The following is a 25243-nucleotide window of genomic DNA, read 5'->3' on the forward strand; positions in this document are numbered from 1 at the left end:
ATTAATTCTGCCTCAAAGACGCCTGAGGGAGTATACTCCAACCTAGTAACCAGATGGTCAGTGCTGCAGTAATGTCAACAGATGGAGTGGGGAGGTGAGGAAATTGCCAAAACATTGAACACAAAGTGAATCGTTCCCTGAAGGGGTCCCTGAAGTCCCAGGAAGAGGCCTTCAAGGCATTAAGGGTAGGGGGAGGGAGGAGAACTCATAAGTTTTTTATGTTTAAAACGCCCTAACAGAAATCACATTTCACATCTATATCCATGTCTATCTGTATATTTACTTTGAGTTAGAATTATGTCAATTTAGTGCAAAACTGTTTATCTTTGAATCAGAAATAATTAGCAATTACAGATTCCTTTGGTTATAATCATGGTAAGATAATTTATTAATACTTATTTAAAAGTAATATGTTCGCTAGGTAGAATCTTCAGAAACCTGTAACTTATAGGAAAGGAAATAAGTCCAGGGCAATGGAATGTTGCTAACCTCTGGGCCAGGTGGAACGTGTATGTATTTTTGGAAAGTCTATAGTGACTCCTTACTCTTTACATAATGGAATTTGCCCACTCACCTGGCATTCATAGCCCTCCCTAATCTCACCTCACTACTCTCAAACTCCTTATCCAAATCCACTAGTCCAAACCACTGGTCTACCCACTTCTCTGAAACACACACTTTCCGCATTCTTGCCTCTGTGGATCCTTAGTTCTGGAATCACTGTCTTAGTCTAGAACATTTTCGTGTTTTCTCTATTTATCTAATACTATTTATTTTTCTAGTCATCTCCCCTTTTAAAACCAGATACTTCTTTAAAAAGATGCTGCAACTCACATAAAGTAGTGAAATGGCTTTATTATCCTTAATAATCTCCCATTTCATGCGAAGTCAAAGTCCTTAATTGCTACCTCTGACTTCAGTTGCTACCACCCTCCCCCTGCTCTCTCAGCTTCAGCCACGCTGGCCTCTGTGCTATTTCTCAAATGCACCTCGTACATTGCTATCTCAGGGCCTTCGTACCTGTTACTCTCATTACTTTGAATGTTCAGATCCCAGAGAAGAGCTGCCTGCCTTACTCCCTTGCTACCTTTGTGCTTCTTTTCAAATGTTCTCTTACTCAAGAGGTTTTTTTCTGACTATCCAATAATTATATTATTATATATAGTAATAATTATATAATATATTATAGCTTCTTTCACCCCCACACCCCCAATTCTCTTTGTCCTGATAATTTTGTGTCATCTAATATGCTGCATATGTATTTATTAGCTCTTTCTCTCCCACTCGAATGTAAGGTTGATGAGTATCCCCTGTGCCTAGAACGGGGCCTGCCAAATAGTAAGTGCTTGATAAATATTTGTTGACTGAGTGATTTTGCCCAGACTAGGAATTCCTTACTACTGTTTCAGATGTCATTTGGAAACTTAGTGCCTGTAATTGTTTTAGGATGGGAGGATGGAATAAAAAATCAAAACAAGCTATATATTGCCACTTTCACATTTGGCCCTGTAAGTTATTATTTATTTATTCACTTAAAAACATTTGTAGTACTCAGGCAATGGCTAACAGGAGTTGAATAAGAAAGAAAAATATTTTTTGTAGTAGTAACTATTGCCAAGCACTATTAAACAAAAGACAAGTTCTATCTTCATGGAGTTTATAATCTAGTGGGAGACATAGGGTTAAATAAATACATATGCATATAAATACTAATATGCCAATAAATACTAATTACTTACAAATTGTGCTAGGTGCTGCAAAGGAAAACCCAGTTACCATGAAAGAGAGTAAGAGGTGAAACCCAGGTTCAGAGAAGTCCCCTCCCCACAGTGAGGAACTGAAATAGAAATAGAGTAGGTAGCTGAACAAGAGGGCGTGAGATTTAGAAGATCCTATTACTTACAGTGCATCCTAAACTTCACACTTGCATTAGCTCTGACAATGTAAAGATTAAAGCCATAGAATGGAAATGTATTTTGAACTTTCCGAGTTCCCATATCAATGTAATTTTTAAAGAATATATATATGTAAAAGTGAAGTTGAATCTGAATAATTATCTGGTATTGATTTTAAAAACTTAGGCCTAAAGTTTCCCCATTATTCCCTAGATGTTTTCTGTTTTAATATGTATATCTGCTACTGGCTGCCTTTGGCTACTAGGCACTGGGAATATATCTAACATGAACTGAAAAGAGTTGTAAATGTAAAATACACACTGGGTTTCAAATACTTAGTATGAATAAAAGAATGTGAAACAGCTCATTAATACTTCTATATTGATTATGTGCATATTGAAATAATGTTTTGAATATATTGGGTGAAGAATATTTTATTAAAATTCATTTCACATTTATTTTAAAATGTGGCTTGTAGAAAATTTAAAAATACACATATGGCTTAAGTTATATTTCTTTCTTTCCTTTTTTTTTGAGATGGAGTCTTGCTCTGTCATCCAGGCTGGAGTGCAATGGCACCATCTCTGCTCACTGCAATCTCCACCTCCTGGGTTCGAGCAATCCTTCTGCCTCGGCCTCCCCAGTAGCTGGGATTACAGGTGCCCGCCACCACGCTCAGTGAATTTTTGTATTTTTAGTAGAGGTAGGGTTTCGCCATTGTGGCCAGGTTGTTCTTGAACTCCTGACCTCAGATGATCCACCTGCCTCGGCGTCCCAAAGTGCTGGGATTATAGCCATGAGCCACCACACCCGGCCTGGCTCACATTATATTCCTTGGACAGTACTGTTTCACAGAGCTGCCTAGATTGATATTTTTCATTCCATCTATAAGAAAATAACTGCAGCAGGGCAACAGAAGAGAGTTGCAAATTGAATAGTGTATGAACTAAATAATTATTCTACTTGTTATAGGAACACTAAACATTTATAGATAGAAAATGTAGACATCCATAGTTTTGTTTACTTAAGATCCACTATCCCTTCCTCTTGGGAGAACACCTCGATTTTCTTCTGGGGAACTACTCCTCCACAATTCTTACCCCAGGGATCTTAGTTAAACCCTTTGCAGGTCAGTGGTGGGCATGTGATTCAGGCTGGCAAATCAAACTACTACATCCTCTTGGCCACAGTGATTGATTCTAGGTTGGACATGTGATCCAGGTCAGGCCATTGAAACTCAATTTCAGGACTTTCATTAAACTATTGGGAAAAAGAAGCTCTGTTTCTGCCAGAGGCACTAAGTTGTGAGAAAAATAATTTGGAACTGACTATTGAAATTTAACTTTCTTGGTAATGAAACCAATTAAATGCAGGAAGAGATGACAGGCATTAAAAGAAAACTTTCTGATAATACTGTGATCCCTGGATCCAGCTGTTTCTAATGCTGTCGCCACTCCTAGACTTTTTAGTCCCATATTTGCTTTTTGTTTTAACTAGTTGAGTTGGGTTTTGGTTATAGGCATGTCCTTACTAACATAATTACTGAGATATATGCACTTGCTAAAGTCTCTTAAAAGAGAATTAATAGTTCTTTAAATTAGTGCTAATTAAGTCAATATAACCCAATAGAGTAAAATCAATTAGTGATTTTTTAAAGTTGGCACTTTCTGCTAATTAGTTGTATTTTCTTTTAATTAAAACTCTACCATTAACAACAAAAAATAAAAAGTATAAAATAAAACCCGACCACTAGGACATAATCTGTATGGTGATTTTGCATTACAAAATTTTAACAAATAACTGGAAAGGTGATGAAATATAGCTTTTAAAGTGTTCCAAGGAATACTTTTTTTCTGGGCATCATAACACTGGATAATTACATTTGTAAATGTCTTTTAAACATGTGGCCAGTTTCTAGTTCAATTCAATTGTTTAAATGTATAATCATTGATAATTTCTTGCTGTCAGGGTGCAGGAGCTTTATCAGATTCATTAATTAGTAACCTCAGGGACTTTTATAAGGACACCTAGTTAATTTTGATGATCCCAGTTCTTTTTTTATCCTCAATTATTTCTTTCAAATTAAGAAGTATATTACCTAGAAACACCAGCAACATCCTAAATCAGGATGTTGAATTTTGGTTTGAGTTTTAATTTCACCTCAGTCACTGGCTCTGTATTCTCTTTTTTTTTTTTTTTTTTTGAGACAGAGTCTCGCTCTGTCCCCAGGCTGGAGTGCAGTGGCGGGATCTCAGCTCACTGCAAGCTCCGCCTCCCGGGTTCACGCCATTCTCCTGCCTCAGCCTCCCAAGTAGCTGGGACTACAGGCGCCCGCCACCTCGCCCAGCTAGTTTTGTATTTTTTAGTAGAGACGGGGTTTCACCGGGTTAGCCAGTATGGTCTCGATCTCCTGACCTCGTGATCCACCCGTCTCGGCCTCCCAAAGTGCTGGGATTACAGGCTTGAGCCACCACGCCTGGCCACTGGCTCTGTATTCTAATCAAGCCATAGCATCTCAATATATGTCAACCTATGACTCATATCTCTACCTATTGCCTATAAGATGCCAGTGCTTGGGTCAGAACTTAAACTGCTTTGGGTGCAACATGCTCTCTACTGTTTTAGGCATTGCTTATATCTGTTGGTAGCAAAGTTTTGATAACTTTGAATAATTTATTTTAGCTTTACTATGAGAATAAACTATAAATAACAACAAAAAACTGATATAAATGTTTTAAAGCAACTTCCTGTATATATACAGTCAACTTAGTAGCTCAGGTTCCTGTTTTTTAAATTTAGAACAATGATAACTAGTATTTTATATATACATACACACACACACATACACACACCAATATTAATATATAATTATGGTATATGTATACCAATATTAATATATAATTACAGTATACATATACACATATACACATCACATATATACCAGTTACCATTGTTATATCTATATCTATAATTGGTATATGTAATATATAGAGATAGCTATATATAATATAGCTATAATATAGATATCTATATATACCAATTATCATTGTAATTGTATATATATATATATATGAAATACTCATCAGACATTTGGAGAACATCACTCTTAGGTGAAAATTGAGATCAGCATGTTACACATCATAGGAGGATTTTTTTTCATCTACAAATATTAGTGTTTTCTTGTTTAGAAAATTTAATCTAAGGATTTCTAATGTTTGAGCCTCATTATTTGATAATACACATATTTGTGTACATATATGTGTGTATATACGCACATATACTATGCACAGCACATCTGTGTTTGTCCTGGATTCTCTCTTGGAGAATTCAATCTTTAGGAGAAGGACTATCTTCATTCTCTTTTTAATTATCCAACATAGAAGTGTCCAAAGTGTTGGCTGACTTTTTACAGACAATATCATAAAACTGTGCAGGGAACATGTTCTTAGTGATTACCTGATTCTAAAATTGTATCATAAAAAGTAATGGGAAATACAATGTAGGAGATGAATTACCTAAAAGAATATCATGTTTGGATGATCAAGAGTACCTTGATGGGATTAACTACCATAACCACATGGTTGGAACAGACACATTCAGACAACTTCTGTCTGTGTATAGAGTCCCTAGGATTCCTGAATGCTCTCAAATATTAATACCCTTGGCTCTTCTTAGCCATGTGATTATGGAAAGTTAAAAATTTGGCAAAAGAAAAGCTCTTTAATACAAGCAGGGACCAATGGCAAAAAGAGAAAAAAAACCCATCAAGGCTTAGAAAAAGATAAAGAACATATTCAAAGCTCTCAGAGAAGGTCCTGATATTGGAAGGACCAACTTCCACTGCAGGCAGTGGGACTCTGAGGAGGAATAGGGCAAGCTCTTGGCCCTTACTCTGTGGCCAAGAGAACAAGAGAACAGCATCTGGGCAGGAAAGATCTTGGAGGGAAGATCTTGTAATTTGTAATTCCAAGGAAAACCACGCCTGACACAGGGGGCGACACAGATCCTGAGAGGGAGGAAGCAGCACTCCTTCCCCTCCCCACCACTGGAGTTTGACAGGGCTGTGTTTTCTCTACAGTGCGTCTGCCTGATGGTCTAGGGAAGGGAGGCTTTTATGATAAGGGGATTCGATATAGGGGAAGGGGCACTAGGGCACTGAAGCTCTTTGCGTTTCTGAGAGCTCTGGTTTGGCTAGCCTAAAATTAGCATTTATCTACAGTTTTTACCCCAACTAGCCTGGCTCTGTGTTTACTGAAAACCTATACATGTTGGGATGGCGCAGGTTCAGCTGTCATTGTTCTCTGTATGTGTGTGCGTGTGGGTGTGCCCGCATGTGTGAGAGGGAGGAGAAGGGGAGGGAGAGAGTGAAGGAAAACCTATGGAAAAAGTTACCTTTCTTCTTTCCTCTGCAGCCTCCAGTTTCTTCTGGATCTCCTCCAGAGACAGGTCTTTCTTCTTTGGAGAAGCTAAAGTTCGTGGGGCTTCTGAGATAGGAGATGGTGGCTTCAAGATCAGCTCAAAAGCCTGGCCAGAGGCACGTTTGTTGATTTGCTTCACTTCCATATCTGAAAAATGAACATTTGAGAAATGTTAAGCATATAAAGCTTATAGCATGGGTTTATTTTAATAATTTAGATTACAGCAATTGGAAGCAGCGTTGTTATTCCGGGAGATAGGAATAAAATGCTGTTTATGAGCATTTGCTCTATGTTGTTTAGAACATATAAGACCTCTCTGTCTTTAGTATAACTATGGATATATTTTAACAGAATATTTACAATATTGGGAAATTTGACAATACCTGTAGGGAGTTGAATAATGGTAAGCATACTTAGAAAAACCTAGCCTAAATTAATTTTAAATTAAGCTTTATTTCCCTTTTGAATAAATATGAGCTTTGCATGAAAATCAAGCAGCACAGATTTATTTTTTTGGAAATTATCATAGCTGTAGGCACTTTTTGGTTAGACAAGAAAAATAATGGAGTCCTCCAGTTCTCACATATAATGAGATATCATTATATAGATATGAATATATATGCATACACCATTATATATATTATCACCATTCCTGTGCTTAGGAATCACAGGAGCTACGTTAGAACCAATATAACCCCCTGAACAGTTGGGCATATTTGGCAAAGTCACTGCTGATATGCAAAGCATCCTGCTGATTTCTGTCTTGCCCTTCTTTATATTCATTGCTTCCAGTCATCAATCATGCACAGTGTCCACTCCAGGGATGACAGCATCACTCTGTGATGGGGTCCTTGTCTTCAAGATGCTTACAGTCTAACGGGGGCAATAAGCCAACACCCCATTGTAATGTCTTTGCTCCTGTGTTGTTGCTGCTTAGAATATCCTCCTCTAGTGTACCTCAGCTGGAGCTAGGAGCCAGGGAAAGAGCCACTGTGGTGGAGGAGGGAGGGGCAACATGGACTAATCTAATTTATACACATACACATGGAATACTATTCAGCCTTTAAAAAGTTGGGGGAAATCCTGTCATTTTTGATAACATGAGTGAACCTGGAGAACACTATGCTAGGTGAAACAAGCTAGGCACAGAAAGACGAATCCCATATGATCTCACTTACATGTGGACTGTTCATAAAATTGAACTCAAAGCAGAGTAGGATTGTGGTTACCAGGGGATAGGGGTGGAGACTGGGAAGATGTTGGTCAAAGAATACATAATTTCAGTTAAACAGGAAGAACAAATGCAAGATACTTTTTTCTTCTTCTTTTTTCTTTTTTTGAGATAGAGTGTCACTGTGTTGCCAGACTGGAGTGCAGTGGTGCTATCTCGGCTCACTGCAACCTCCGCCTCCCAGGTTCAAGCAATTCTCCTGCCTAAGCCTCTTGAGTAGCTGGGATTACAGGCGCTCATCAACACGCCCAGCTAATTTTTGTACTTTTAGTAGAGATAGGGTTTCACTATGTTGATCAGGCTGCTCTTGAACTCCTGACCTCGTGATCTGCCTGCCTTGGCCTCCTGAAGTGCTGGGATTACAGGCATGAACCACCGCGCCTGGCCACAAGAGATTTATTGTACAACCTGCTAACTATTGTTAATAACAATGTACTGTATTCTTGAAAATCACTGAAAGAGTAGATTTTTTGTTCTCATCACAAATAAATGATAGGTGTGTGGGGTAATTAATACATGAATTTGCTTGACTTAGCCATTCCCTAATGTATATATACATAATTCCAAATATGCTATACACCACAAATATATACAATTTTTATTGGTCAATTAAGAAAAAGAACTGAAGAATAGTTAGCCATTTTTTTTCTATCAGTGGCTTATGTATTAAAGATAAGCAGATGATCAGACTCTTATGTTTTAAGACTGCATAATACAAATTATAATATAAAATAGTATAATTTATAATAGAAAAGATGATAACTAGCACCTGCTAAGACATTTATAATTACAGAACTCACAATTTAGTAAAATATAATGATTTTTAAAAGAACCTCGTTGGTCAGCCCTCAATTTCAGATGAGCATTCTTTGAGTACCAAACTCCATCTCTCTGGTTTTAGCCCACTGATCCTTGTTTGAGGTGTGAAGCTACCCATGATTAGGCCGTTCTCTGTAGTGCACCACCACTTTTCAAGTATTTGAAAACAGTTATGTTCCATTTCAAGTTGTTCCCCCAGGCTAAACATCTTCAAGTGCCCCAGAATGACACTGTTTCTAGATCTTTACCACCATATTATTTCCTAACCTCTAAGTGCTCTCTAATTTATTAATGTCTTTTTAAAGTTGTGGCAACCAAGCCAGCAGGTTATGTCCCCATTAATGTTCTTTTAGCAGCCTGGTTAGTGCACATAGAGGCTGTGGTCAAGTAAAATGACAGACTGGCAGGACTTGACCTCAGATCCTTAGCTGCTAATAGATAGTCTAGATAAAACTAACTCAATAAGTATATTGGAAATGATGTGGGCTTTTCCTTCACAAATGTAAAATGTTTTTCATTTTCCTGATGGCGTCCAAGATTATAGTTAAATTTTAAATACAATTTTATAAAAAGTATGTAAGCCTATGGATAAGGATTATAAGATAACATGGGCAAATAAAAACAGCTTATTTGATAAGGTGATAGTGTTTTAAATGGCTTAGGTTAGAGGCTCTGGAATTAGAACTGCCTATATTTGCATCCAAATAGTAAGCCCCTCTTAATAGCTGTGTGACACTAGGTAAGTTAATTAACTTCTTTATGCTTTTGTTTCCTCATTTAAAAGATGGAAGTAAAAAGAGTGCCTTCTTTCTAAGGTGGTTGTGAAGATTAAAAGATAAAGGATGCTGCATGCAAAGCACAAGCCAAATACTTAGTGCTTACAAATGTAAACAATAATAATAATTTCTTGTTATAATGTTTGCCTGTAATAAACAAGTCACATTATTATCCAACGTAGAAATATCAGGTCAAGTTAAAGACTGCAGAAATTTGAAATTCTCTACAGACTCTTTTAGGAAGCACAGTTTACAAGCACTGTTGAATTATCTATTCAACTTCAACTTTAAATACAGCTCAATAAAAATTATAGAAGCCTATGGAAAAGGATTATGAGAGAACACAGGCAAATAAAAACAGCTTATTTCAAGAATCAACTCACATATAACTTCACATTTTTTCTTCCCCCTTTTTCAATCCCTAACCGAGCAAAAACCATCCCTGGCTTGTTTGTCCTAACCACTCTGTGTTCTACATTCTGGTCGTTCATAGTGCACATAGTGCACATAAGACTCTTCTACTAAGCCCTGAATTCTTTGAAGGTGAGGACTACGCCGTATTGAACTCTGGATCCTCAGTGACAACCCATAGTTAGACATTAGAGTCTCATAAGAAACATAGCTGGATCCTTCCTCACAGCTACATCTAGCAAATAATAAAGGTCTGTCTAATTTATTTGCTGACCGAATGAATTTGTACAAAGTAGGCATTGGCCCTGCATTCTAATGAATGTTTTGTTTGGAGACAGAATTCCTTTCACATGGAGGACACTTCCTTATGGAACAGTTAACGAGCATTTATGATTTTTGTGCCATGATAGAATAACTTTGGAAGGAAAATGCCTTTGAATCTTCGAATAGGCTTTAAAGGCACAGAAGGGGTTAACTGCCACAGGTCAGTTTGTCTTGTCGTTAATGTCTTCCTTTACATATGTGGAAAAGAAAAATAATTGTGAGCCTGAGAGTTAGCAAAATATGCCTTAGGGATATCTAGGATACATAGAACTGTATAAAATATTTTAGTTAAATTGACTCAATTAGGTAAGGATGATGTTGATAATGATAGCTATCATTGTAGAGTGATATAACGAGCTAGGCTTGGTTTTGAGTATTTGACTTACATTAAACCATTTAAACCTCACAACAACCTGAAGAGGAAGACGCTAGAGTTAAATGAGACTCAGATAATCCAAGTATCAATTTGCCCAAGGTCATGTGGATTATGGCAGAGCCGAAGTAAGCAAAATGAATCAGGATAAATCAAACCTAAAGAGCTGCACCTCAATAATGTTAATTGCCATGCTAATTCTTTAGGCTTTTCTTTTCAGACCCTCTTTCTCTAGGGCCTCAGTTGTAAGTCAGTTTTATTTATTGAGTCAATTATTATTATGATCATTAGCTTGTTGACATGTATACACCAAATATAGAAACTATATAAGACCACAATAAAGCAAAAACAGTGATGGTTGTTGATTCTTTCTCTTGAGTTTTCTAAGTATAAAGCATTTTCTTATAAATTATGATCTACTCCAATTATGTCTTAGCCTATTATATTATTTGCAAAGAAAGGCCTTAGACATATTGTGGATGTTGATATGCTGTATGTGGCTGTTAATAAGAATCCATCCACATTTCTTAACAGACATTGATGTGTTATTAGCACCAAATTCAAACTGTTTTGAGCAATAGGTAATCAATTGGACATAATAGCTAGACATAGCAAGTCAATAGTGAGATCTACAAAGTATTGATGTAATTATATCAGGAGTAGTGAGAAACAAGTATATATCAACCTTTCCTAATGATCTAGCTAGCAGGGGCATGTCTATCATAGGTAACTCACCATCGTAAGTATAGATGTTGATGTTGCGAGGTTCCGGGTAAAAGCAAGAGCAGATCAGTGACAGCATGGACAGCTCCTTCATTTTTTCCTTGTAGGCTGAAATGAAAAGCTGAAGATTAGTGTATTTCACTTTTTCTGAATTTCCCTTTACTGCTTCTTTTAATTTGAATAATAATTATTGCCTCCTGTAGAGTGAATATTGCCAGGTAGACTCCTTTGCATTCTTTCACTAAATATAAATGAATACAAGATGTCAACAGAACTCTGAAGTGCATGTTCCCTATTGCAGAGGACATGAATTGCGTAGTATAGCAGGTTAAATAACAAGGGGGAAAAAAGGGAGTTAGAAAAACAGGGAAGGTCGAAGGAATTAAGATCTAGCAGGATAGGAGGGAGAGAGAGGAAACAGATGGAATCGGTGGAAACAGACAAGACTACCAGAGAGAGAGGCTCATTCTAGTAAATGTGCGTGCAGGTCTGTTGTACATAAATAAGATTCTGGAGGGCTCCTCTGTTGGTTCAGCCTGAATTGCCTCGTACTCATTTGGGAATAGTCAGAGAACTCATGAGGATAGTTATTAAACAAACACATTATCCAGGGTCCTATGTTGCTGCTTTCTCTTAATCTCCAAGGGCATTTTCTTATCTGTCCATCTTTTCTTTTTTCTTTCCTCTCTCTTTCTCTTTGAGACAGAGTTGCTCTGTCACCCAGGCTGTAGTGCAGTGGTGTGATCTCAGCTCACTGCAACCTCCATTTCCTGGGCTCAAGTGATCTTCCCCCCTCAGCCTCCCCAGTAGCTGGGACTACAAGTGCGCTCCACCATGCCTGGAGAATTTTTGTATTTTTTGTACAGACAGAGTTTCACCAGATTTCTCAGGCTGGTCTCGAATTCCTGGGCTCAAGCAATCTGCCCACCTTGGCCACCCAAAGTGCTGGGATTACAGGTGTGAGCCTCTATGCTCAGCCTCTTTTTTTTTTTTTTTTTTTTTTTAAATTTCAAGTTTTATTTTAGATACAAGGGGTATATGTGAAGTCTTTTTACATGGGAATATTACATGATGCTGATGTTTGGGGTGCAGATCCCATCACTCAGGTACTGAGCATAGTATCTGATAGGTAGTTTTACAAACCTCTCTCCTTCCTCCCTCTAGTAGTCCACAGAATTTATTGTTCTCATATTTATGTCCATGTGTGCTCAGTGTTTAGCTTCCACTTATAGGTGAGAACATGCTGTATTTGGTTTTCTGTTCCTGTGTTAGTTCACTCAGGATTATGGATCCCAGCTGCATCCATGTTGCAGCAAAGGACATGATTTTATTTTTTCTCATGGCCATGTTGTATTGCATGCTATATATTTACCACATTTTCTTTATCCAACCTAAATAGATGGGCATCTAGGTTGATTCCATGTCTTAGCTATTGTGAATAGTGCTGCCATGAACATACCAGCGCACCTGTATTTTTAGTAGAAGGATTTATTTTCCTTTGGGTATATACCAAGTAATAGGATTGCAGGGTCAAATGGCAGCTCTGTTTTAAGTTTTTTGTCTTTCCCTCTTTCTACACACACCAAAGCCCTGGATCTGAGCTCTGATTACCTCTGATGAGGATCTCCTTCCCTCCCTTGCAACCCAGCTTGGGTGCCAATCTTGCCATGCAGTTGCAAGAGTCCAGATTGTCACCTCCTTAGTCCTTCACTCCCCTTCCCCATTTCATTTTCTCATTTTTCCTCTAGGAGGCCTCCTGCCCCAGTAAACTTGGTGAGTATCTCATCACTGTCAGTTGTCATCAGGCCAGGTATTTGCAAACTACCAGATGGGGGTAAGGAGGTAAAATCTTCTTATCTTTGTTCATTATGCAATTAGTAAAATTAATAAATTAAGGAAAATGGAAGAAAATGATGGGTATACCGTGCACTAACTTGTGAGAAAGTATAAGCAGATGGCTGTGACCTAAAATATAGACCTCCCAGGTTAACAGTTGCCTCTTGGCAGGGGCTTCTGGTCATTACGATAATATAACCCAAGGGAGAGTGGGTATCTTGGAAAAGAGGATTCTCGGAAGATGAGTTTGGGTATTATGGACAGGTCCATCTTTCCTTGGCCAGAAAGAAACATATTCAACCCCTGGATGCTTTAGATCCACAGATACTAGAATTATTCTAAGAGATTATTTAGTCAACTGTCCACTTACCTCACCACCAATTTTACAAATGAGGATATAGCTCCACAGAGGCAAAAGTCACATGTAGCCAGTGAAAATGGTGAAGCTTCTGGATAAATTGCAGTAAATCAATCTATTTTAAAACTGCTAGAAGGCTTTCTTCTAGCTCTACATTTCTAGGGTGAGGTTCAATGTGTTAACAGGTGCAAAGATCAAATATCATTTGCCTATGATTCAACCTAACACATCCTGAGGATCTGCTAAAAGCATCTCCTCACTATTTAGCTTATTTTCTTAAAATAAGCAATACATTTTGTCCTGTGCCATAAAAGTCCTGGAACACCCATTGTGAGATACTTTATTGAACACCATTGGAATTTTAGAAGGCTAAACCAAATTTCTTTGTATCAATTGTTTATTTGGTTAGTGAAATTGTGTCACTTAATAAAGGCCCAGTCAGATCCAGATTCATATGGATGTTCAGTGAGAATCATAATTTCTGCCAGAGGATAAAACATTTGGTGATTTAATACGTTTAATTCCATGAACTAATTGAAAACAATAACAGCAAGGTTTTGTAGGCTGGTGTCTTTTTTGGAAGAGAAATGCAATCTGGTATCCAAAACATTTTGCAAAATTAAGCACATATTAGAAGTATATGAAGCATATTACATGCCAACTTTATTAAGAGGGGTCAATCCAAACATAAAAATAAAATAAAAGATTTTCCATCTCACAAAATAGTAACAGATGAAAGCTGTAGCAGAACATGAATTTTAGTGAAGAAAACTCAATATCTGTCCTTAGGAAATGAAATTCAATAATTTTCACTAAGGCTACTGCCCTAATTATGCTTGACAAGCTAATAAAGAGAGTTTAGAGTAAAAATTGTCAGGAGCCAGCACATTTAGAGCCCTATGTGTAATGAATAATCATTACTATTATGGACTGAATATTTATGTCCCCCCAAAATTTGTATTTGAAATCTAATTCCCAATGTGATAGTATTTGGAGGTGGGGTCTTTGGAGAGTAATTAGGTTATGAAGGTGAAGCTTTCATGAATGGGATTAGTGTCCTTATAAGAAGACCAGAGAGCTAGCTCAATCTCTTTTTGCCACATGAAAATGCAACTAGAAATTGGCAGTCTGCAAACCCAAAGTGGGCCCTAACTAGAATCTGATCATTCTGGTGGCCTGATTGCAGACTTCCAGTCTCCAAAGCTGTGAAAAATAAATTTCTGTTGTTTATAAGCCACCTAGTCTATGGTACTTTGTTTTAGCAGCTAAAACTAAGAAAATGACTGACAACAATGTTCTTTCTTGTTCAAGGTGCTCTGGAGACAAAACCCAGTTAACCTCTGTGGGCGATTCCTTTAATAGCATTCTTATCTTTACTGTTATTTGTATCAAAGGCTATGACTCCACATAGCATAACGCTACCCAGTGACAGCCACTGCACAGATTTTCATTGACGAGTTGCTTGCATTCTAGGGAGATCCTTAAAAGCGAGCTGCAACCACAGTCCAAGCAAATCCTGATTGCTTCCCTGAAGCAAAGGCACACTCTGCTGTGAAGAAGGGTTTCCTCCTAACGTGGTACAGTTGCCCAAACTCCCCAGATGGCATTGCTGGAAAAGTATGTCATCAGGAAACAAACTTAAGACACAAATGAATAAGGCACATCAGGTTATGTACCTGGCTAAGGGAAATAGTGCAAAGAGAAAAAAAAGGGAAGAGACTTAATGAAAGAAGAACTGATAGGAAACAGTAACTGAATTTGGAGCCACTGAACACTTTGAAAGGTAGGATTAACTGGTGAAAGACTCTTCTCAGAAAGATTTTTTTTCCAGCTTGTGTGGGAACAATCATTAACATGAATTTTAACACTTATCATTTTGTTGTTATTTAATTTGGAATTGATAGTGCAGTAGCATAAGAATTTCTTCCGTTTATTCATCCTAGGCAAAATTTTATTTGACACCTTAGTTTTGGCTAATGCTGTGTTTTGTAAAAGAAGTAGCAATATGTATTAGACTTCCTGGTCACATATAAAAGATAGTAAAGAATGCTCTGGAAATGTCATTAATATACTACTTTGGGAGAAAATGTGTCATAATCTCTGAAAGGAATACTTGTTTGTGTCCCGACACACTGGTGTTCTTAATGACCATAAGGAAAACGTCATTTGCAGGACCAGATGGCTGACCATGGCCTTGTGTTCAGGATGGCTCTGCTGATGAGGCCCAGATCTGTTAGCATATTCCCTTTCCACTTTTCCTTTCTCTTGTTTTCCCTGCAATCATATTAGCCTAGTGGGAGGTTTTCTTGGCAAGTCCTAAATACTCAATTTAAATGCAACCTCATTTTTTCCTTTTGAAAAGTGCCTGGGGATAAAGTAAAGGATAAAATCAGATGCTAAAGAATGCAGGATAGATGTCTCTTGCCCTTGGTTTTACGGCAATTCGATTTGCACAGTTTCTGATAGACAGAAAGGACAAAAGCACTTTATTTGAAACTTGCCAGTTTATGTATACAGTGGCAGAAAGCACTTCTTTCCTTAGGGAAAAAAACCCCTGTCATTTCCAGGCAGTGGTGTCTTTAAACTGGGTAGAGTGGGGCACTAGCTGTGGACCCTGCAGTCCTCAGAGCTGGTGCCTGGATTTAAAAAGGCAGCAGTTAATGGGAGGAACAGGGCTCTCTGCAAATGGGTTCTAAAAAGACCCGAGTCTTGCACCCGCAATTGTTAAACCATGGCTTCTCCTAACTCTGTCCTCCCTTTTCTCTTTCTCCCATTACCTAAGTCTTAACATAGACAGAAATCAGCTACCTTGCAGTTCATTTTTGGTTCCTTTTTTTTTTCCGTAAGGAAATAACATTTCCTTTTTAATTTCAGAAATTAAGCCCCGATGATAATTTTAACTCAATTCTGATCATATTGTGTGTGTTTGGAAGTTTGCTTACTTTGGGGCACTATAACTCAAGATCAGATTTTTTTTTTTAAAGTCAGATATGTAATCCCATTTAAAAATCCTTTTGGGAGGTCCATCCCTGTGATATTCTTTTTAAAAGACAAAATAGACTAAAATAATTTCTTTTTTTTTTTTCCTTTTCTTTTTTGAGACGGAGTCTCCCTCTGTCGCCCAGGCTGGAGTGCAGTGGCGCGATCTCGGCTCACTGCAAGCTCCGCCTCCCGGGTTTACACCATTCTCCTGCCTCAGCCTCCTGAGTAGCTAGGACTACAGTCGCCCACCACCATGCACGGATAATTTTTTGTATTTTTTAGTAGAGACGGGGTTTCACCGTGTTAGCCAGGATGGTCTCGATCTCCTGACCTCATGATCCGCCCGCCTCGGCCTCCCGAAGTGCTGGGATTACAGGCATGAGCTACCGCGCCTGGCCGATTATTTCATTTTGAACACTTCTTACATATTATATCGGCTCAAATTCGGAGCATAAAATATTTTGGCTGATGAATATGTAATTAATGATGTAACATTTAAAAGAAAAGAAATAACTCAGATTTTAAATACTTTTAACATCTCAGAAGATCACTGACGTGAGGTAATATTCTAGATATTTCTGCTATGATGATGTAATGCTAATTGCTTTAGAATAAAATTAGATTCAGTCCACATTCTACCCGTCTCTCTCTACAGAAATTATGGTTTTCTAAGCCAGGGAGGTTTTGAAAGATTAATATTTTGACCAAGCAAAGCATTATAGGTTTTCTATGGGAATAGATATCAAATCAAATAAAGGGACATTTAAGAAGGTCAAAGCGGTACAACCCATCACTGGGTTATACAGAAACATATGAGGCTCTTAAATTTCAATTTGATGTATTCTTGGCACCAGTGATAGTGACAAGGAAAAGAAACTAGATGACATGAATCAGTCCTTGTGATCAAAATTGTAATAGAAGCAGTAAATTGTTTAACCTGGTACCTCACCTTACCCTGGATTCCAGTTAAAGCTCGTGCTGTGTTTAATGAGAGTTCTGCTACATCATGCAGGCTCTTGTCCTTTTTTTCTTTCTCCTGATGAAAGAAATTCTTACAGTCCTTATTGGAGACCGAATGACACCGTGGTTTAAAGGAGTAATGAAAGCCCTTTATTCTGTTTATGTGTCAAGATTTTTATCACCAAGTCTAATTCTGAGTATTGAGGGTTTCTGAGTATTGAGGGCCTCCGCCAGGCCCCTAAATACTACCAGATAGTAAAACCTAAAATGATAGGTAGATTGGTTGGGACTTAAATGAGATAAAGCCAGGGTGAAAAATGGAGAGTCTGTTCACCTGGTTAAGGACAGTTCTCACGTAAGAATGACTATGCTCTTCCTTTCCTGCAATCTTCCGAGCTGGGCTGCTGCTGAGCAGCAATTTGAGGCTGCCATGACATTCTCTGAACTGTTTCTCCAAAATGGCTCAATGTAGCACCCAAGTGATTTAAATTTCTCACTATTACTTTTTAATTCTTGGCTGAAGAGTAGAAAATATATTAGATCCATTTTTAATTAGCAAAACTTACTTCCTATGCAGAATGATTATTACATTTGTGGGGCCAATGCCCAGAGTCACAAATGTTTTGGTCACCAGTGATAAGGACGCTGGCTTCATTGTTCACCTTGTTGTAATGTGTGGCTTTTCTCCAGAAAATAAACCTTGACTTCTATCTCATATGGGTGTTTGAATTTAGCCTGACTATGACTTTGTATATAAGACTACATAAGGGTGGATTGCCTATTATGCTCTCAGTGAAAGCAGAAACTTTCAGAAATAAGAAGTGTAAGACTTTTATCACACTGCAAAATAAAAAAATATTCAGATGACACTATTTCAGTTCATGGGCTAGTTGACTTTTCTGCTTGAATTAACCAGAAGTTTGGAGACTGAGAATACAGATTTAATGAACTCAAAAGGAGTCCTAGAGCTATCACCAGGGGATGGGGTTGACTGTTTTCAGATAATGAAATATCTAATTTATATAGACCACTGGGAAGACACAGAGTTAGATTAAGCAGCAGCAATATGTACCACAAACCTATTAGTTATATCATGATTTAATTCCTCTATCAATCTAAGGAATTAAAAGTTCAGAGCATATTTCTTGAAGAATTTGCATAAAAACCTCTACTTCCGTAGGCTGGTATAAAGTTTCAATGGATTTGAAGAGCCTCCATATTGCTGTTTTAGATCTGAGTATGCCTTGTAAAATTCACTTTATGTATAATAGTTATTAACATCAACTGTGAAACAAATATTTTAACTTGGTGTTACTGCCAACTAATATTTATCAACGTTCCACCAAAAAGAATTCTTGTCTGGGTAGTGGACAAATTGTACTTAAGGCAGTCTCCCTAAATGTTGTATTAGGAAATGAATGATATCTAAATAATTAATGGAAGATAACTATTTCAGACAAAGGCCACAAAAGCTGCATGTAGGAGCTGAAATTTTGCTTCCCTCCATAATCCTAAAAAGAATATCCGCATGTTCTTCAACGAAATTTTGTAAAATGTGCAGTGTGTAGCATTTACTCAATAGTGTCCTCAAAGTTGCATTTTTCAAACCCCATTCATTAGAGTTTTATTTTAGCCACTCATTCAAACACTGTGCATTGTTTTGCACAGTTTGTGGCATTAGTTTGCCTTATGTAAATGGTGCAGTGAACAAAAACTGAACAGTTAGGTAAGAGTTTCCACCTGAATGACAAGCCCCATGATTTTGCTAGTCATACTTAAGTAATATGTCTTATGGTCACTTTGTGTCAAAGAGAATAGAATAAATATATTCTATATTTTATACTTATAAAATATAACATATACTATATATAAATAGAAAATAATACTGTCAAGGTTTATAACTGCCTGGTGTTACACAAAAGGTTGCAGTGATTTTATTTTGGCGTATCTCTGGCAGTACGTGGGAGTAACAGAGCCTGTGAGGTGAGTGTGAAGCATCGTACTGTTTGTTCCACAGTGTAATTATCTTCAGCATCCATCTTAGAGGCAACTAAATAGGGTGAAATAAGTCTTTTGGGTTAACCTAGATATGACATTGAAAATTGCTTTTTTGTTTTGAAACTCAAATGTTACTTCCTCAAGATTTGCGATGTAGACTCATTTCCTGAAACAGGTTTTATCACATCATAGCCTTGAACTTTAATGAGTATAATTTTCTGCAAAGAACCTAAGGCAATATACAATGCAAGTAAGTAATCCTCCTGAAGCCTTTGCATTCCAGTTTTTTGTCATCCAGTTTATGTTACAAATAGGGTCAAAATATAAAAGACAACTTACTCTAGGATAAATTTTCCATTAAAAAATTTTTTTTTCCTGGATACTTTGAAATAAAAGCTCCTCTGAGAAGTGGTTATTTTCTCCTGAACACACAGTTCTCAAAGGAAGACATATTAACGTCCAGCAGTTATATGAAAAAAGGCGCAAGATCACTAATCATCAGGGAAATGCAAATCAAAACCACAGTGAGATATCATCTCTCACCTGTTGAAATGTCTGTTCTCAAAAAGACAGGAGATTGGTTAGCCAGAATGTGGAGAAATGGAATCCTTGGGCACTGCTGGTGGAATGTAAATTCCTAGAGCCATTATGCAAAGCAGTATGCAGGTTCCTCAAAAAATTAAAAACAGAACTACTAGGCCAGGTGCCATGGCTCACACCTGTAATTGCAGCACTTTGGGAGTCTGAGGTGGATGGATCACCTGAGGTCAGGAGTTCGAGACCAGCCTGGTCAACATGGTGAAACCCCGTCTCTACTAAAAATACAAAATTAGCTGGGCATGGTGGCATGTGCCTGTAATCCCAACTACTCAGGAGGCTGAGGCAGGAAAATAACTTGAACCCAGGAGGCAGAGGTTGCAGTGAGCCTAGATGGCACCACTACACTCCAGCCTGGGCAACAGAGCAAGGCTGTGTCTCAAAATAATAATAATAATAATAAAAAAAAATAAAATAAAATAAAACTACTAGATGATTCAGCAGTCCCACTACTGGGTATATATCCCCAAAAAAGTGGAATCAGTATGTCAAAAAGATATCTGCACTCCTATGTTCACTGCATCATTATTCACAAGAGCCAAGATATGGAATCAATCTGAGTGTCCATCAACAGATGAATTAATTAAGAAAATGTGCTACATATACACAATGGAATACTAGTCAGTCTTAAGAAGGAAATTCTGTTGTTTGTGGCAACATGGATGGGCCTGAAGGACATTATGCCAAGTGAAATAAGGCAGGAACAGAAAGACAAATACTGCATGATCTCAGTAAAAAAGTAGAACTTGTAGAAGCAGAGAGTAGAAGGGTGGTTTCCAGCGGCTAGGGTGGAGGTGGTAGAATGGAGAGATATTAGTCAAGGATACAAAGTCTTAGTTAGATAGAATGCATAATTTCTTTATATTTCATAATAAGTATATATATGATAGGCATAAAATATTATATATGATGTGACAAATGCTTCATAAAGCAATTAATGTCTCGAATTTCAAATTGTTAAACTATCAGGGCAATTTCTACTTTTCCACATACTACATGCAAGGTCTATTTTGGCTTCAAACAGTCTTTTTCTACTGTTAGACGGAATAAGTGATGCATAAAATATAAGCTTTTTGAATGCCATCTGGAACTCCATTGGAATCCTTGATACTCATTCTTGAGACATGAGAAGGACTACATGTTGCTATGACTGGCTGAGTCAGATTGGAATAACCTGTGCATTTTATCTGTCACAGAAAATACCGTATGACTTGGTCATAAACATACCTTCCCAAAAATTAAGGCAAAAGTAGAATCAAGTGTTTGATCTGCATAGATAAACCTGACTTGGAATTTGGCATGATAAATTGCTGATAAACCAAACTCACAACTTGGGAAGACATTATAAATGAAGGCACAATGTTAGCTCCCCTTTATGTCCTATTTTCTCTTGTTTATTCAGCCTAAATATTACTTATAAAAAAAAGTGGGATTCATGGTTTTAAACATTGCTCAGATCTTCAGAAGTTTTACAAAATAATAACAGGAAGGGCCAGACAGAGGATATATAGATTAGAATGTGGTGACAATTCCTAAATGTCCCCAGTAGTTGTGGCCTTGAGGTTCATTAAGACTGGGTTTGTATCTTCCTAAAAACAGAAGTGAAGCAAACTTACTGGTTTCCATCACAAGGGGCTTGGAGTTTCTTTTCTTTCTTTCTTTTTGTTTTTTTCAAGGACAAAGTTATTTTCCAGGCTTGTTTCACAGACCTTAGCCCTTACTTCTCTATGGCTTTGTTTGCTGCTAATCATTTCCTTGCAACTATACTTAAGTTTCTTGAGGGCAAGGGAAGGCATCTCCTTTAACATCTGCTGTATTTTCCCTCGTACATAGGAGTGTGTGTTGCAGTTAGCTGGTGTTCCATAAATGCATATTCATTGGTTGCTAAGCAGGGAGGGACTGTCCCTTAGCTGCAAATGGTAGCTGCTGAATCTTCCAGTGGCCCAGTTAGCTTCCCCATGAAGAAGAAGTGTAGGGTAGGGGTTAAGAGCCTACCTGGAGCCAGATTGAGGTCAACTCTTCTGTCCACTAAATTCCTTTATATTATGCTACTGACTGGTATTTCTGTGCATTTTGAAGTGCAAGAATACTTCTTCTCTTCCTTGGCCCTCACCACATAGCTTTAGCTACAGTGATAGTTTGAAAATGGAACTACTTGGTGGTACCACTCTAATTTTTTGGCATAGAGGCAAAATTTAAGAAAGTGTTCTCATTTCTATCCTTCAAAAGGCAAACTTCACAATAGCAGATAATCAACCTTCTCTATGTAAGGAAAAGAGAAGGCAGGTGAATGTCTCTTTTGTATTCATTTATATGTTCTCTTGCTTATTTGAGCTCCTATACTAGTGAGTGAATGTTAGTTACCCCAGGGTAAGGGCAAGAATATGATAGAAACTGAAGATTCGAGCTCTAGGTCAGGAACTATTCAACCTTAGATAATTTATTCAACCTTCTGAACATGAGTATATTTATCCACAAAATGGGGATAGGGTATTGTTGTAAGGATTGAGTTAGATAATGTATTGAGAAACTGAAGTGCTGTATAAGACATTGCTAATAAGCATTAATTTCTCCAAATTGATCTTTATTCTTTTTTTTTTTTTTTTTGAGACAGAGTTTTTTGCTCTTGTCGCCCAGGCTGGAGTGCAGTGGTGTGATCTCGGCTCACTGCAACCTCCACCTCCTGGGTTCAAGCGATTCTCCCTGCCTCAGTCTCCCAAGTAGCTGGTATTACAAGCGGCAACCACCACGCCCAGCTAATTTTTGTATTTTTAGTAGTAGACAGGGTTTTACCATGTTGTGCAAGCTGGTCTCGAACTCCTGAACTCAGGTGATCCACCCACTTTGGCCTCCCAAGTGCTAGGATTACAGGCGTGAGCCACCAAGCCCGGCCTGTTCTTTATTCTTTGGGTGACCTTTTGAAGTGTTAAGGGGCTTTGCTATAGCCAAGTGTTGTGGAGCCTTATTTCTTACAATTCTCCCTGCTTCTCTTACTTACTTTGTCATAATAATCAAATCACCAAACACAGTTAGAGCTCTTACTATGTCTAGGAAGACTGTGCGTACAGTGTTTAATGAAGTCAACTTGGGTCAGACTGATTTGTTTCAAATCCTGGTGCTACCATTTTTGTTGGCTGTGACTTTACCTCCTTTCCTTTCTCACCTGTAAAAATGAGGATGATAATCCTCCTATAAGATACTTGGCACAATCACAGTACTTGACCCAGTAAGTACCCAATACATGTTGGTCAATAATGCAGCAATGCGAAGAAAGACAAAGTAAGTGAAACGAGTTTCTAGCCTAAAAGAAGTCATTAGTATAGTTGGGTATAAGAGAAAAAAAAGTCTATAGTGTAAAAAAATAAAAAAATAGTTCAAAATGTGGAAAAAAGTCTATAGTGCAAAAAAAAAAAAAAAAAAAAAGTTCAAAATGAGGAATCTAGAGTGCAGTGGAAAGAGCATTAGATTTGAAATTTGGCTCTTCCCTGGCCCACATTTGTGATCAGGAGCAAGTCACTCAACTTTCCATGGCTTCTGTATTTCTTTCCTGTCAATCAGGAATAATGAGACATGTCTCAAAGTGCTACAAAAATCAAATAGGAAAAAGTGCATGGGACATGTGACTTGTAGCTGGCTCAAACAGAGTAGGTGAATGATAAATAACAAGGGACATGATAACAAATATTGCTACAAGATGGTATATGGCTAGTAGTCAAATTCATTGTTAGACAGTAAACTTGTGAGAGTTCACAAGAAGGAAAGATCAAGGAAAGCTGGATTCAAGGCTGACTTGAAAAGCCTGCTATTATTTGTTTTGTGGAGAGCATGATCTTTCTGAGCAGCAAATTTGAGAAATCCTCCTTGACTTCTTAGCTGGCTGTCCTCACCATATGTATTCGTAGTTCACTTCTAAAATTTATCCAAAGGGATGAAACATATAGTTTTCTGGATAGAATAATTTCATGGCTCTTTGTTATTTGTAGGAGTGACATCTTCTTTTTGCAATGAGTTTAAGTGGACAGGTTTTTATTCTTTTCAGCTATGCAAGCTGGACACAAAGTCCAGTTTGTTTGTTTGTTTATTTATTTATTTATTTATTTATTTATTTATTTATTTATTTATTTTGAGATGGAGCCTCGCTCTGTCACCCAAGCTGGAGTGCAGTGGCCGGATCTCGGCTCACTGCAAGCTCCGTGTCCCAGGTTTACGCCATTCTCCTGCCTCAGCCTCCCAAGTAGCTGGGACTACACGCGCCCGCCACCTCGCCCGGCTAGTTTTTTTGTATTAGTAGAGACGGGGTTTCACCGTGTTAGCCAAGATGGTTTCGATCTCCTGACCTCGTGATCTGCCCGCTTCGGCCTCCCAATGTGCTGGGATTACAGGCGTGAGTCACCGTGCCCGGCCTCCTTATTTCTTATCTTGGGTAGGTTGTAACATAGCTTGCCACAATCCATAACTAATACACACTGTAACTGTGTACACTGTCTTAAAAAAATTCATTCTCAGAACAATTTCAACAAATGGAATCTGATTCTTTCAAAGCCGCTTAGTTCAATATTTCTTCAATGTTGCTCCTGAAGTTAGAAAAACTTTTCATCTTAAATACTGAATTTCATTTACCTTATTTGTTTTACCACAAAACCTTTTTTGAAAAACATCATCAACCAAGTCTTTGGTTCATAAGACTTGCAATTCTTTTAATTCCACCTTTATGCTTTGGCTCTGCATTCCAGAACCTCATTAGAATTTTTTTTTTTTTTTTTAAATAAGTAAGGGAAATGCCTACCTTTTTTTCAAAGCTGAACTCTCCTGCTTAGTGCAATATATTATGACCTTGTGAGAGTTTAAATTGTAATGGTGCTTTCATATAAAGCTCCTCCTTTGTCACTATTCCATGTTTATGAGAGAGTAGAACATATTTTATTACCTGTATTTTATGGCTTATAAATGTGAAAAAATACTGAGGATTTTTATATGCAGATTATCATCAACAGTATCTAAGATGAAAAAGAACTGTACTATACTAGTAAGTATAAGCCCATATTTCTCTTAATATGTCTGCAGCTATGTCATAAATGTAATTCCTGGTTTATATACCATACATTTACATGATTTGATATTTTGGAGGCAAAACAAAATGCTTAAAATGCTTTGGTATTAGTAGTTATCCTCCCTTAAACCTTTGTACTCAGATGCTAGATGAATACTAATTTTATTTCACAAGATATCTTTGTTGCTCTAGTAATTACATTTTACTGAAACCTTACAGATTTTAAAAATAGCAATAACAGATTATTGATTGGTACCTGAAACACTATTGATTGTAAAGGCGTTGCTTTCATGTGTGGTTGAGATAATAGTCCTAAACTCTAAGGATCCATATCCTTTTCGTCACCACACTCCTCTAAGGTATATTCTGTTTGTATTATTTGACTCAAGTGTCTTTGTCATGCTCATCCACTAATGGGTGAAGAAGAGGAAGGCTAAACTGATCCAGATAATAAAGTAACTGGAGGATCCCTGAAAGAAAAGATCTAGCTGA

The 25243-nt window shown here is 37.6% G+C and overlaps 1 protein-coding gene across 2 annotated transcripts in view; it reads right to left on the reverse strand.

Annotated features, from left to right (window-relative positions):
- Positions 1 to 25243, reverse strand: part of STMN2 (stathmin 2) — a 55370-nt gene that overhangs the window by 17886 nt on the left and 12241 nt on the right. For both annotated transcript variants that reach the window (XM_017879839.1, XM_017879841.1), the window contains 2 exons: positions 10983 to 11078; positions 6288 to 6460 (listed from right to left, as the gene is read on the reverse strand). In XM_017879839.1, coding sequence (XP_017735328.1) covers positions 6288 to 6460; positions 10983 to 11078 — 269 coding nt within the window. The remainder of the gene's footprint in view (positions 1 to 6287; positions 6461 to 10982; positions 11079 to 25243) is intronic.

The sequence above is a fragment of the Rhinopithecus bieti genome, unplaced genomic scaffold (assembly GCF_001698545.2).
Source record: "Rhinopithecus bieti isolate Rb0 unplaced genomic scaffold, ASM169854v2 scaffold_11803, whole genome shotgun sequence".
Classification (NCBI taxonomy): domain Eukaryota; kingdom Metazoa; phylum Chordata; class Mammalia; order Primates; family Cercopithecidae; genus Rhinopithecus; species Rhinopithecus bieti.